The following is a 16281-nucleotide window of genomic DNA, read 5'->3' as shown; positions in this document are numbered from 1 at the left end:
GTTATGTTAGGAATGGTATTTACTTATACATCAAAAATAGAGGTTGAAGATCACAACTCCTTATGAAATTGAGGCAGGAGGCCCAACATTAATACCATGAATGTATCCCATATGTCAGTCATTATGCCTAACAAGTTAGGTTTTCAATTGGTCACAAGGTTCCATTTTGCAACCCTATGAATTAAAAGTCCATGCCCATCTTCACACGAGTAATCGTGCTCAAATAATTTTGATTGATCTGGCTAGGATGGAAACGTGAGTGATGTAAAATGAACAAACATCTCAATCCATGGACAGTGACCAAGAATTAAATGACATGAGTGATCAAAACGTACAATAGGAGGGTCTCGCATGTATCATTGATCGCATACCTTAAGGTGATAGACAAATACAAAAATAACAACCGAGAATGAATTGTTGCTAACTAATAGCTGAAAACCGTTCACGTTCATGAGTTGACATGTTTGCACACAGCATAAGCATTGTGGGACAAGAGGATTAAGAAAATTGCCAAGTGCCTCAAAAAATGACAGTATTAGAAACCTAGAAAATTGAAACATAAAATTGGGGTGAGTAAAAAAAAGGAAAAAGATTAGCTCACCACAATTTGCTATACTGCAGTAGGATTTGGATACTCTTTGTTCTCCTTAAAAGAACAATTTACACGTGATTGAAAGAGTATGTAATTTCATATCATAATCAACAAATTATAATACTCAACAAATTTATCACATAAGATAGGTTGTGATTGAAAGAGTATGTAATTTCATATCATCAGTGCATTATTTTTTTTAACTGAGTGTATGAATTATTTATTCTTACAAAGAACTGAAAAAGATGTATAAAAAAAAGAGACTTTTATTAATATTAATTGTGTTTTTTTATTCGTGACAATTGAAGACCGTGTTAGGGATTTTTTTTAATAACTCAATATGCTGTTCAATTAATTGAGCCAAACTTTCTTGACATTATTTACATTTTTTTTAATAATGATATTACATTTACTAATAATTTTTTTTTTCAAACTAGCCCTTAAAATTATCGAGTTATCATCTCACTCTAGATCAACATTCCAACCCTTGAATAAATTTCATCAACATAGTATATTTTTATTTTAAAACTAAGATTTAAAAGAAAAACGGTAAAATTGTGACCCTTGACATGTTCAATTTTTTTCCCATGAGAAATAAACAAATTATCTTAGTAATTTACTACATTTATTATTTATTGACTACAAAATTGTTAAATAATTAAGAGAATTTTAGGTAAAAAAAAAAAGAATTAAAGCAAGAGACATTTTAAAAAGAATTTTACAAAAACAAACAAAATTCTCAAAAACTTCTTATATATAAGAATGGTGGTAATATTTATTGAAAATAAAAAGTAAGAAAAAAAGTGTTTCTCTACTCTGAAAATACTTCTTTTCTTCCTTCTCGGTCTCCCCTTCTTGTAAAATACCCGCATCCAATAAGAGTGTACCATGTTATATCAATGGTTAAAATAGCATGGTAAAATCATCAAATATTGTTTAGTGAATAATAAAATATTTTACACTCAAAATGTATATAAATTAAACACCTCTTCTTTTTGTTGTTTTAAGGAAATTCCCGTAAGTTTTTAAAGTAAACTAAATTATCAAAAAGAAACAATAATGATAATAAGATAAAGCTTAAAATTCTAGAAAATGTGAGCAGATTGCACCAATATTTTAAGTGGAGAAAAGAAAAAGGTGGACATTTTCATTTCTTTTCAGCAAAAGATGGATCCGAATCTATTTATTTACTTTACTCAAGGCAAGGATTCAAACACTGCCAAACTCCAAAGTTACATGGAGAAAGTTACCCCAAACGGCAATGTGGTTGAACAATTTTAAATTTTCATAATAATCAATTTAACTAGAATATGCTTTAATAAATAAAAAATTAAAAATGGACCTTCTAATTAATTGTCTTAACAGGTAGTTATTCCACTCTGATAATTATTTCATCTATCTTCTAGCTCAAACTCTATGAAACTGGAATGTTTAAGCACTGATCATTAGAGGGGAAAAAATATAATCGGTTTTCCATTTCTGTAAGTTGCCTAAACTTCTAAAAACACGATTAGTCGTTAGAAACAAAAAAAAAATTGTACTTTACAAACAAAGTAACAGAAAAATGTTCAGCAACCAAATCATGAAATTGTTAATTGCTTTTTGATACCCTTACATTCTGGGCAACACATTAAGAACAGTTAGTCAGTCACAAGGCAAAAAGGAAAAAATCCAACAAGTGATAAAACCATAAAAATTTGGTAGGAAGAGACAATCCAGTTTATCCTACATCATTCCAACCTAGAATTATTACTTCCTTTAGACATTTTACACAAAAATTGACCAAGTGCAGCAAAAATTGGAGTTTGAAACAGTGTCAAATTAATTCCCAACACAAATAATCAATGAAAAAATGATGCACTGCAGGTTTCCACTGCTCCATCCCACAAGACATCTGGGTAAAAAGAAAAGAACTACATTTTATCTTTTTATCCTAGTGGCAGATATTGAACATCCTTTAGTATTTGTTGTAGGAGAGCTACAATCACATTTTCTTCTTCATTTGCAAGCCAAACACAATATGAAGCATTGACTGCACCTTCTCTTTTTATAAGAAGATACAGAAAAAGGGGGAAAGAATATTAGGGTTGGAAGAAGGTGGAAAAATTGAACAAAAAAAGAGATGCTGCTCATCATCCAGAAACAAAATAAGGTTCTGCCTACCCAGGAATTTTGAAACAGCCACTTCTGGATCTTTTTTCTAAAAGCTCCTGCTAAAGATTTTGAAGGGCACTTTGTAGTGTGAGTTAATGTAGCCTCCAACTCATTGGTTAGTAAGAAGGGTAAAGAAGCCTTCTCCACAGCAACCCCAAAAACAGGTCAACCAAAGCAAATACATGCTCTTCAATCATCTTTCTTCCTTAAGCATAGTACATGTATAAGCTATTTGCAGCAGCACAAGCAATTGAATTCTCAGTTGGGTGCCATGCTAAGTGCAGCAACTTTGTTGTGAAATCAAAAGAATTCCCATTTGCGTCGACACTGGCACTTTCTGCTCCTGTTCAAGATTACCAATATATTGCAAGTCTTGATATACTACAAGAACAAGCTATATATATCATAAAAACTTGGGCAAAGTTGATAAATTGAGAACTTACCACGTCTTACAACTCTTGTTATACTGTTTCCCAGTGATCTAGATGGCCTTGAAGGGGTTGGAACTTGACGCCTGAGTAAATGAAAAAGTTCATATGAATTCTACAGTGCCCGACTAAACCGCAATTGTTTTTAAAAATTAAGGTATAAAATTACCTCATTGGATTTTTACTGGCTTCCAAAGTCATAGCCTCAGTACTTCCAGGAACACAACCAAACACACGGAATAGATTGCTGGTATCAAATGAAACAAAATAGTAAGAAGCAGACTCAAGAATGACAGAACCACAGATAGATTAAGTTTGTATCCATACCTGTAAGAACCAGTTGAAACACGCAATCCATCACCACTTAGACAACACTCAAACTTATCAAAAATTGAATCATTTTCATATAAATCACAAAGCTGGCCAAAAAAAAAAAGAGCCAGTTACTATGACTTGATAAAGCAGCAGGAATTCATTGCTCATTACTTATATAAACATGGGAATCTAACCTTTGGCCTTAAATACTCGTGAACCTGGAATGTTGCAACTGGACCAGAATCCATATTGATGTCCCATAACTGAAATACAAGACAGATGAGACTTGTGGGATTTTGTTGATAAAAACAGAGGGAATCCAAACAAAAGTAAAAAAAAAATGAATTACATAGCATGCTCTGCCTGCCCAACAACAATTGAATGTCCAATGTAAATTAAATAAAAAATAAAAAAATTGAACAGAAAGTTGTTGGTTCATGGTATCAACAACCACCACCAATGGATTCTATCAAATACCAATTTTTTCAAAAAATCTGATTGAACTTGAGCCTAAGTAAGAATCTTATCATTGAGACCAAAACCAAACACCCATGTCTCATGGAGTTCAATTCAATAAATTTAGAGTAACTCCATCCAAAATACTCAGAAAAGCTTCATTGACAGAAGCATGTATTTTGGAATAGTAAAGCTCTCAAACCTTTAAGGTCATGTAATCACGACTAAGTATATATCTTCCATCCTTCCCAAATTTTATGTCTGAGATTGAGGCAATAATCTCTGTGAAAAATGATCGTGACCCAGGGGCTTCTTGTTCCTCAAATCTGTACAGAAAATAATTTTCTGTGAGTCTACCGCAAAAGAAATCACATAAATGAATAAATATAATAGGATCCAGAAAAATGCTTTTCTTTGTATGCAAAATTCAGTGGCCCCTGTAAAGAAGGAATCAAATTATCTACTTCCCTTTAATTTCCCCCATCAACCTCAACATTGCTGGGTGTAAGCCATAATGAAAACAAATAACATAAGCAAAAGATAGCTTACAGTTTGGCATGAGAATCACATAATGCTGACTGCCGCAAGTCAACAAGACGAATTGAACCCTTTGAGCTGCTATATGCCAATGTATTACAATGTGTAGGGTGAAATTCTGCTGATGTTATAACCTCTGCAATAATAATATATAGGGTCAAGGCTCTACCAAAGCTACACACAAAAAAAAAGAAAAATAATTTTAAAGAAGGTTCAATTTATGATACCTGATCCACAAGACTAACAACTTTTTATTTCTTTAAATTTCCAACTAATTATCTCTCTGCTTTAGCATCACAGTGAACGAGTTATATTGCTGGGGTTTATTTTAGGGGAGGGGGGTTCATAGATACCACAGTTAGGCACTGGAGCATGCCATGCTTGAACAGTTGAACCACAGAGGCTTGCCTAAGGGTCCAGAGGTGGGGTAACACCTCAATTAGCTAGAGATGCTGACCCCTTTCTTGGCACCTCACCTCAACATCATAGGCACACCATTTTGGCATATTTGCCCATACATTGTTTAGTAGAATGATGGAATCTTCATGCTTATAGGTTAAGGATTTTACTCATTCCTGCAGGATTATTTATAAGAGGTCGATATTCAAACTAGTGTGATGCTTGGTTTTAAACAAAAGATCAAACTTATGAAATATGAGTGTAAGACAACATATTCTATATGCCTGACGATATGCGGCAATCAAAAATCCTATAGATGCAACAATTGCAAAGATCATATTTCTTTGGCAGACATCGTTAAAATTCACCCTATGAAAGTCCAATTTGATTCTTCGATTCTTCTTCAAACCCATTAAACCTAAACACTAATACTGTGTATATTGTTCACAGAAACCAAACAACCATCAATCTAACCATAAAACTCCATCCAATTGCTTGTGAATCCCCTTACCAAGACATACAACCCATGAAACTTCAGTCCACCTATTATCTACCCTTAATTCACCTAGAAAAACCTGATTCAGATAAGATTAATCTCAATCTTACTTCCCTTGAACATCACAGAGATGAAACTAGAATGATATACACACGTAAATAAACAATACTCAGATAACTACAACTTACATGTTATCACTTCTTTAAAGGACAAGACTTAATGGTCATGGTACTGTTTTCCAATCAAAATTGGCCAAGTATTATTTTCATCTCTAACTGCTTTCAACTTTCAATGTGGCAACCAATTTCATCTAGATAACTAAAATTGGCATCTTGGTAACCAGTGTTATATTTCGAGTTATACTTTGATTCGATAAGAGAGCAGTACCACCCACTAGTAACTATGGTACTGTAAGTTTTGCCCTTTAAATGGATAAATTATACCAAGTTATCAACAGAGAACAGTTTCAGCACAGCATAAAAATACAATAGTGAAAACTTACCAGTCAGATCCTCCATATTTGCAGGCTTTACATCAACAATATTAAAACTTTGATTGCTAATTTCCAGGTTCCAAAGATTTATTCGTAAATCATCAGCTGATATGAAAGTTTCTCCATCGCTAGCAGATATTTGAAACATACCATAGTCCAAATTTGATCAGATCTCAGAAAAGCATGATAGACAAACAAAAATAAGGGCGCAAAAAATGCATACATGAAAACTCAAAAAAGAAAAGCAGTAAACTTTCAAATCAGCACTACGTTAAAACAAATAAAGATAACCAAAAAGCAAGATTCCACACTGAACAGCCTAAAATAGGAACCCTCAAGGTTTCAAATCACCTGTTATTTGAAATAGAATTAATATGATAATCATGAGCATGGGCATATACTCTACGACATCGAGCCACCAAACTGGTCTCATGGCTGGTTACCTACATATTTTACAATCAATGTGTTAGCACTCACTAAACTACAAAGTTTCAAACAAGTAATTGTCAAGGCTTGAAAACTAGCTCCACTACATACTAAAATACAGTCACAAACAAGGATGGAACAATCAAAACAACAAACTTAATGTTAACGATTTGGAGGGGGTCAACATCCCTCCTCATTCAATTTTGGCTCCCCTCCAATATTGCAGGGATTTTGGAGGGAAGAGCTGGGTTTAAACTTCATAACATTTAAAATACATTGACTAAAATATTCTTCCATTTTAAAGTAAGATAGTTTTATTTTCTCTCCTCTCCCCTACTCTTGAACCAAACAGAATAACCCTCTCCTTTCCTCCCTTCCCCTCCATTAAAACCTACTATAATTTTTATCCCCAAGAAACAAATATTGGGAATAAATAAATAAAATGGAAGGGCTGAACACAACTACCAATGGTAATCTTAGAGAAGGTACGCCTTCTGGTGGAAATGAGAAATCGTTGTTTAAATAATTGTAAGGTCCATCTGGAGATACTCCATTTGCAAGATATGATTTGGAGCTACTGGAATTACTTGAACTAGCAATAGAGCCATTTCCCATTGCTTTAGGATCAACATTCATGTCAGAAACTTTCTTGACCTTCTTTTCTTGAACCTGTTTAACTCATAGATAAGAACAAAATACGAATAAGTGACCTTGAAGACAGATCAATAATGTGAATTCATATTCATATGAAAAAAAAAACTAAAGGAAATGTAATCACAGAACACATTCATTTTGAATATATGCACAAGCAAACACTAAGGTCAGAGTCCATTGGGATTTATTGAACAGCATGGTTATCTTTCATATTTTCCTATCCTGGTAAAATATTGAAAGTAGCAATCATACAATCCGTTATAAATTACGATGACATATCAACCAAAGTAATTAAAAGATAGCATTGCTCAGAAAGGAAGTCATGACATTATTAATGCACTTAAAAATGAACAGCTTTACTGATAGGAACGTGAATGAGGAATTGGGCCTTGACAGCCCCAAGCCCAAAGTGTGGAGAGTGTATGAAAGGAAACGTGGGAAAAGAGTTACTAAGTGATGATGTGGCAGGAATAAGAGAATGATGCGTGGGATGCATGAGGTGTGTTATGAGGTCCATATAAGTTAGTTAGAGGAGAGAGAGCTGGGTACGGAGTTTTCTGTTAGCAGAATCATTCCATACGTGAATGGTGGGAGCCTGAGTGCTTTGGAGGATTGTTTAGCTTGCTATCAATCTTGTCATTTTCTTACTGTTAGTTTTCATATTATTTCATCAATTGTAATTGCTCCATTTCCAAATTAATACAATTACAGTTCTATATTTCTGTCTTACATACATACTTATAATTTGAGCTCCATCAATTGGTCCGACCTGCCGGATCGTTACACCGCTGGCGCCGTCACGAAAACCGAAGATGGGTGATCGTCTTGATTTGTTGGAGGAACAGATGGGTGAAGTGAAATCCACCTTGCAAGCATTGGCGTTACAGATGCAAGAACAGAGTACGTCGATAGCTCAACAAATGCAACAACAGAGCTTGGTACTGAGTGAACTCAGCAAGCAGATTGGTCAGAAGGTGAACGAGAACTCTAATGAAAGTGAGAAATCGATGGATGATTACTATGAGTCTCGATTCTCGGGGAAGAAGGTGAAACATCCGGTTTTTGAGGGAGATGATCCAGTTGCGTGGATTACGCGAGCTGAGATCTACTTTGATGTTCAGAACACTTCGGAGGAGATGCGAGTGAAGTTAGCTCGCCTGAGCATGGAGGGGGCAACCATTCACTGGTTCAATTTGTTGATGGAGACGGAGGATCAGTTGACGTGGGAAAAATTGAAGAAGTCGTTGATTGCTCGTTACGGTGGCCGACGTTTGGAGAATCCGTTTGAAGAGTTATCAACATTGAAACAAACCGGAAGCGTGGAGGAGTTCGTGGAAGCTTTTGAGCTTCTCTCATCTCAGGTGGGACGATTGCCTGAGGAGCAGTATTTGGGATACTTTATGAGTGGATTGAAGCAACCAATCCGACGCAGGGTGAGAACTCTTAATCCACAGAATCGGATGCAGATGATGAGGATGGCGAAAGATGTGGAGGAAGAGCTGAAGGAAGAAGATGATGATGGGGATCGGGCCTATGGCAAGAAATTACTAGGGCGCAGTGAACCCAGTGGGCTTGGATCTAAGTTCCGAAGCGGGTTTAACCCGGCCCAGAAGGAAATGTCCAGATCTACGAATTCAGGTTGGGCCAACCCGAGTAGAAAAACGGGTTCTGTTGGTTCTAATTCCAAATCGACCTCGTCTTTGAGTTCGACAGGCAAGAAGGGTGAATACGACCGCCGATCTGGAGGATCCGAGAAGTGGAAAGGAGTTAGGAACGAAGAAATGGAGGAAAGAAGGGCTAAAGGTCTATGTTTCAAGTGTGGAGGTAAGTACCATCCAACTCTGCACAAGTGCCCTGAACGAGCCTTGCGTTTGTTAATTCTGGGTGAAGGTGAGACAATGAACGATGATGGAGAAATCGTGGCTATGGAGGCTGAGGGGTCAGAGGAAGAAGAAGACCAGGAGGCAGAGTGCAATTTGATAGGAATATTGGGGAAGATGGGGGAGTATCAAACAATGAAGATTGAAGGGAAGCTTGCTAATGTAACTGTAGAGGTGCTGATTGACAGTGGAGCTAGCCACAGTTTCATTTCTCCGAAGCTGACTACGGCCTTAGGACTAACAGTCACGCCCACAACTGTGAGAAGTATCAAACTGGGAGACGGTCATAGAGTGATGTCTGAAGGTGTTTGTAGGGGAGTCAGAATCGCACTTGGAACCCAGAATTTTGTGATTGATGCGTTGGTCTTGGAGTTAGGAGGATTGGATGTGGTTTTGGGGGTGTCATGGTTGAGCACGTTGGGGAAAGTGGTGATGGATTGGAAGGATTTATCTATGCAATTCTGGCATAATGGTGAAATGGTAACCTTGCAGGGCCAAAGTGGGAGACAGCTGCAACAGGGTTTTCTGAACTCTTTTTTGGAAGACAGAAAAAGGGAGTTTAGTAATGAGTGGTGGTGGTCCCCTAATGTGAAGATTGAAGGGGGAAAAGCGCAAATTAACAAAGGAATTGCAGAGGTCCTGGGCTCATTTCCACAAATCTTCCAGGAACAAATAACATTACCACCTGAAAGAGAGCAGGTACACCAGATTAATCTACTACCCAACCATGGTCCAGTCAATGTCAGACCGTATAAATATCCACACCACCAGAAGGAAGAGATTGAGAAGCAGGTGGCAGAATTGTTGCAAGCTGGAGTTATTAGACCAAGCATGAGTGCTTTCTCAAGTCCAGTCATCTTGGTCAAAAAGAAGGACCACTCTTGGAGGATGTGTGTAGATTATAGAGCATTGAATAAGGCAACTGTTCCTGACAAGTACCCTATTCCCATTGTGGATGAACTGTTGGATGAGCTATATGGAGCAACTGTTTTCTCAAAAATAGACCTCAAGTCAGGTTACCATCAAATACGGATGCATGAGGATGATGTGCATAAAACTGCTTTTAGGACTCACAATGGCCACTATGAGTACCTTGTGATGCCTTTTGGACTAATGAACGCGCCTGCAACTTTTCAGTCTACCATGAATCATATATTCCGACCTTTTCTCAGAAAATTCGTATTGGTCTTCTTTGATGACATTCTGGTGTATAGCAACAGTGAGCAGGAGCACCTTACTCACCTCAAACAAGTGCTAACTGTGTTGATGAAGCATTGCTTTGTAGCCAACAGAAGCAAATGTAAATTTGGTCGTTTGCAAGTGGATTACCTTGGGCACATCATCTCTGGAGAGGGAGTTTCTGTGGACCCTGAGAAGATAAAATGCATCTTAGAGTGGCCTGAACCTAAGAATGTCAAAGAGGTCAGGGGTTTCCTAGGTCTCACTGGGTACTATAGGAAATTTGTCAAAGATTATGGGAAAATTGCGAGACCTTTGACTGATCTCACAAAGAAGGATAATTTTCTGTGGGGAGAAACTGCCAGAGAAGCTTTTAATCAGCTGAAAAAGATCATGACCACATCTCCAGTGTTGGTTTTACCAAACTTTTCCATCCCTTTTGAAGTAGAATGTGATGCGGCTGGGAGGGGAATAGGAGCAGTCTTAATGCAGAATAAGCAACCCATTGCTTATTTTAGCAAAGCCTTATCTGACAATAATTTAGCAAAATCTGTCTATGAGAAGGAACTTATGGCATTGGTCCTTTCCATTCAACATTGGAGGCACTACTTGTTAGGAAAGGAATTTGTGGTATATACAGATCACAAAAGCTTAAAACACTTCCTGCAGCAGAGGATCTCCTCTCCGGATCAACAATGTTGGCTGGCCAAGTTATTGGGTTACCAATTTGAAGTGAAGTATAAACCAGGGCCAGAAAACAAGGCAGCTGATGCACTATCACGTTGTTATGATGAAGGGGACCTAACTGCACTAAAATCTGGTCCTACTTGGGTGGATAGCAAACAGTTACTGCAAGAGGTGAAGCAAGACGCATCTGTGCAGAAAATTATTGCAGAAGTGGAGCTGAATCCTAGTGCTAAACCTGGGTTCTCAGTGCAGCAAGGGGTATTATTGTATCAAGGGCGTTTGGTGTTAGGAAAGAATTCTCCCTCAATTCCTGCTCTGTTGAAGGAATTTCATGAGACTCCTATGGGGGGGCACTCAGGTTACTTAAGAACATATAGGCGCATAGCAGAAAATTTGTATTGGGTGGGGATGCAAAAAACAATAAGAGATTATGTGAGGGCTTGTGATGTGTGCCAGAGGCAAAAATATGCTGCTACGTCCCCTGGTGGCCTGCTTCAACCTTTACCTTTACCAAATGCTATTTGGGAGGACATTTCTATGGATTTTATAACTGGGTTACCAAAGTCTAAGGGTTTTGAGGCAGTTTTGGTTGTAGTAGACAGACTTTCCAAGTATAGCCACTTAATTTTGATGAAACATCCGTACAATGCAAAGACTGTGGCTGAATTGTTTGTTAAAGAGGTGGTTCGATTGCATGGGGTTCCCAACTCAATTGTCAGTGATAGAGATCCATTATTTGTGAGTCATTTCTGGAGAGAGTTATTCAAGTTGCAGGGTACTACACTCAAGATGAGCTCAGCTTATCATCCTGAGACAGATGGACAATCTGAAGTGATCAATAGGTGCCTTGAGAGCTATCTGAGGTGTTTTGCTGCTGATCAACCTAAGACTTGGTCATATTGGGTACCATGGGCTGAGTATTGGTACAATACAACGTATCATATATCTCTAGGCAAATCTCCATTTGAAGTTGTATATGGTAGGCAACCACCTAATCTGATGAGATTTTTGAGTAATGAGACTAAGGTGGCTGCTGTAGCCTTGGAGTTGCAGGATAGAGATGAGGCACTGAACCAACTGAAACTGCAATTGTTGAAAGCTCAACAACAAATGAAATACTATGCTGATTTGAAGAGGAAAAATGTGCAGTTTGAGGTGGGAGATTGGGTATTCTTGAAACTAAGGCCTCATAGACAACAATCTGTTGTCAGAAGGATAAACCAGAAACTTGCAGCTCGTTTCTATGGGCCATTTCAAATTATTGCTAAGGTGGGGGAAGTAGCCTATAAGGTGCAGTTGCCTGAACAGTCTAGAATCCACCCCGTTTTTCATGTGTCACTGTTAAAGAAGGCTATTGGAGATTATCAAGTACAGGGCGAGTTACCCAAGGAGTTAGAGGTCATTGGGGATGACGAGATTTACCCAGTCAAGGTGCTTGGCTCAAGAGTTACTGTGCAGGGAGGGGTTTCCATTCCTCAAAGTTTGATTCAGTGGAACAAGAAATCAATTGATGATGTAACTTGGGAAGACAATGCTGTGATCAGAGGACAGTTCCCAAATTTTAGCCTTGAGGACAAGGCTCTTTCTGAAGAGGGTGGTAATGATAGGAACGTGAATGAGGAATTGGGCCTTGACAGCCCCAAGCCCAAAGTGTGGAGAGTGTATGAAAGGAAACGTGGGAAAAGAGTTACTAAGTGATGATGTGGCAGGAATAAGAGAATGATGCGTGGGATGCATGAGGTGTGTTATGAGGTCCATATAAGTTAGTTAGAGGAGAGAGAGCTGGGTACGGAGTTTTCTGTTAGCAGAATCATTCCATACGTGAATGGTGGGAGCCTGAGTGCTTTGGAGGATTGTTTAGCTTGCTATCAATCTTGTCATTTTCTTACTGTTAGTTTTCATATTATTTCATCAATTGTAATTGCTCCATTTCCAAATTAATACAATTACAGTTCTATATTTCTGTCTTACATACATACTTATAATTTGAGCTCCATCAATTGGTCCCCATCATCACTTAGTAACTCTTTTCCCACGTTTCCTTTCATACACTCTCCACACTTTGGGCTTGGGGCTGTCAAGGCCCAATTCCTCATTCACGTTCCTATCATTTACACACACATGCACCCTAAAAAGTCAACCTCAAATAGCAGAGTTATCTGACTAACTAAAAAATGCTTCAGCATTAGTAAAGTAAACAATGATTAAACCTCAAATATAATTTGTAATTTGCAAAGGCTAAGTCCAAGCAACAGATTCCATTATTACTCAGATATATAAGCCTCGTAAGCTACAACAAATCCCCATAAACATATACTGTCAAAGCATGTGAAACAAGGAACCAAACTTATTTTGACAGAAATGTAACCATGCGTGTCATTCATATATAAATTGAATAAAAAAAATAGCATTCAGCATCCCACAAGTGAGCATTCATTTCATACCTTCCAAAATTTGATGGTTTTATCATTTGTGGATAGAAGGAACAAAGCACCATTAGCTGTTTGGCACCATTTGATTTTGTTAATTTTCTCTTCTATTTCCAGACTCTTAAGATAGTCAAACTGAAACAACAATCACAAGTCATAAATGTTAAGATTTCTGCTCCACAAGCATTTCGGGCAGCATTAACCAGTGACTGAAAATTACCTCAGGCTCATGACTCTGAAACTCTGTTTTATAACGGAACTCAGGATGTCTACTAATAGAATAGTCCATCCTCTCCAAGTCCCTTCTTGATCCGTGATGCTGCAAGTTACAGTATACATAGATATTAGAAAATTAAGGGTGTAAAGTAGAATCTTTAAAACCTAAGTTAGTAATTTTAGTTATAAAAGAAATTGCTGAAGAAAAAATTAGACTTACATCTTTTGTATCTGTCCGCTCAAAGAGAACTACTCGACCACCACGATCACCAGTAGCAAGATGATCACCAGACTTGTCAAATTCAATAGCAGAAATTATATCCACTGAAGAAATAAAATTGGGTAAATAATTAGGAAACTTACACATTAACAGCAACAATAGCTAATCCAATTATGTCAATCACTCATACTGGCAGGCTTCACAATTCAGTTAATGGAGTCAGCATGCTGAGAATAAATACCCAACAAGTACCCATCAGATTTAAAAGACCCGTGTTGGAATTGCTATCATTTCTAGTCTCTTAATCCCATATATAAACCATGAAATAGATCTTAGTTACAGTTTGACATGAGTACTGCATGTCTGCTGTGAGTTAAATCAACGTTCAAAAAACAGAAGGTTTCTGTGCATAGAGAAATCAAGTCCATTATCCAAGTCCAAATCTCTCCCATCATAGTCCTGTGCGATATTATGTCAAAAGTTTCCAAAGTTGTCCAAATTTAGAATCAAACCAGTTCAGATAATATAGATAGTTAGATACAACTTCAAGAGAATTACATGTCTTTAGTTCCCTCATATAAAAAATTATTAAATGAACAAGTTTCACCATAAAACATCAAACATTTATCTACTCTCTCTGAGTCCTCGTTTTCTCTCTCATTTTTGGTGAGGATTGGGAAATTGAACTTCAATGATACTTAGTGGTTTACTTTTCTTCAATTGTCACTCATAAACAATTAAATTAGAAGACAGCTCTGCCATTTGAACCAGAGACAATGTTTCCAAACCATAAAGGTTATTAGTTGCAGCAATAAAAACACAAATTAGAAAGAAATGTAATATTGAACCCGCATTACTGTAAATACCCATCCTCATCTAGATGCTGGATGCATACTCATCCTCTTTCTACCCTCAAAACAACCCAATCCCAAATTCCAAATGCAACCTTAGCATAATGGTAACACATCACATATCTGACTATTACAGAAAAGCATGACATAGCTTCAATTTTATCAATATATATTATTGTTTTACGTTGTGGAAAGAAAATGGCATTTCTTCCTCTACGACATGGACAAATCCGCTACATGCTCATTCTGAAAAATATCATCCAAACATCACCACCTGTTCACTTATACTCCCACCAATCAAACACCACCAACCCGATCCCTGAAGCCAGATTCCAATGCCACTCACCAAACTCCGGACCGTTAAGATCTAACACCTAGCAGCCAAACTCACATTAAAAACTAAACAAACCAATCCACAACAACAAAAACTGCTACCAACACACACCACTAACTAAAAACACAAACCAAAACAAAAAACGCCATCATTAAGTCCAACAGCTCAGTTACACTCATACCAATCCAACCACGTAAAAATCCACAATGCAAAAAACCCAACCTCAAACCACTATTTCCCTTCCCCCACAAATCAAAAAACACCCTCACAATCACACCCCGATAAGGCAATGACCCATAATCCAAAACAACAAGGGAGCAACAGAACATGATCCGAAACAGATCGAAACAAAGGAACCAAACCCTAATCCAAAGACATCAACAACTGGATCCGACAGAACAACGTAGGAACAACAATTACCTTCCTGAACTTCCTCCCCCGCCGTACGTTCCCCGAAAACCTGCGAGAATTTCCACTCCAGCGGCTGCGGTGGACCCGCCGGAGCTGCCACGACCTCATCACCACCGTTCATTTGTCAATCAACGGTTCTCTGAAAATCCCAACAGCAATCTCTATCTACCAACGCGCATCGAAGGTTTCCTTTCTGGGTTTTCACAAGATCATAGTTTCAGAGACACCCACCAAACAAAGATGCAATTTTTTTCACACCCTTCTTTGGATTTCCAGTTCAACCATTGGAACACCCCAAAAAAAAAAAATTCCAAGTTTTTTTCCTCTTTCTCTCTCCTGAAAGCTCAATCTTTTCTCTCTCTAAAAGGAGTAAAATGGGAATTTTTGGGGGATTAAAATGGCCGAGTAAACGGTTCTCTTTGGGTTTGGAGATGAAAAAAAAAACACAACACACGCACGCACGCACACTCTTCTCTCTCTACTCTCTCTCTGAATAATAGGTTTCTGTTTGTTCTTTTCGTACGTAAATATATATAATTTCCTCGTCCGTGATAACCTTGTGCGTCGGTCATGCACGGTTTGTGAATGTGCTGCCTTTGGCTGTATTCTGATGGGGTGGTGGGGTGAAATGTCGTTATATTTGACGTCTGTGACGAATTAGTTGTGAAAGCCGGTGAAGTTAGAGAATAATTTTTAGACTGGTTGAATTTTTCATTAATTTAACAAAGTACTTGTGAAAGGACCAGAAATTGTTGATGAAAAAAAGGTTAAGGTGAGATTTGTGTGAAATGACATTGATGTCCTTGCCTTTTCTCCCCACAGATATTCTTTCACCACCACTCCTGAGATCTTCCATCACATAGAAGTGGGCCATGTACAGGGAGACAAGGCCATGATCAAACGGCTAAGGATTGTAAGGTTTTATTATTTTTAATATAAAATTGATAAAGAAAAAAATGTAAGAAATCTTAGTCCGTGAGATTATGTTGCATACATGATAAGAATGCAGTATACATGGAATATGCAAGTAATAGAGTGTGATTGATGGATATTGGTCAGTACTTGCCCTCAACCCCATCTCAAAACATTTGCACCCAATCTATCCATAGTTATTTATTTGTCTT

General features: G+C 37.6%; 1 protein-coding gene across 2 annotated transcripts; it reads right to left on the bottom strand.

The window, feature by feature from the left end:
- Nucleotides 1–2262: 2262 nt before the first annotated feature.
- On the bottom strand, nt 2263–15658 carry LOC114417954 (serine/threonine protein phosphatase 2A 55 kDa regulatory subunit B beta isoform-like). Of its 2 annotated transcripts, none has more exons than XM_028383046.1 (14): nt 15167–15658; nt 13562–13665; nt 13346–13444; nt 13141–13260; nt 6759–6965; nt 6222–6313; nt 5880–5998; nt 4495–4618; nt 4148–4271; nt 3684–3752; nt 3502–3593; nt 3344–3421; nt 3190–3260; nt 2263–3089 (listed from the first exon to the last, which is right to left on the bottom strand). In XM_028383046.1, exons 1-14 carry the CDS (start codon nt 15276–15278, stop codon nt 2953–2955), a joined length of 1548 nt encoding a protein of 515 aa, XP_028238847.1. In that variant the 5' UTR covers nt 15279–15658; the 3' UTR covers nt 2263–2952. The 2 variants fall into 2 exon arrangements, with proteins under 2 accessions (XP_028238847.1, XP_028238848.1); XM_028383047.1 differs by having other exon boundaries at nt 6762–6965.
- Nucleotides 15659–16281: the final 623 nt, after the last annotated feature.

Source organism: Glycine soja, chromosome 7 (genome assembly GCF_004193775.1).
Source record: "Glycine soja cultivar W05 chromosome 7, ASM419377v2, whole genome shotgun sequence".
NCBI classification, from domain to species: Eukaryota; Viridiplantae; Streptophyta; class Magnoliopsida; order Fabales; family Fabaceae; genus Glycine; species Glycine soja.
The sequence above is the reverse complement of the archived record's forward strand: the minus strand, read 5'-3'. Positions and strand labels throughout refer to the sequence as shown.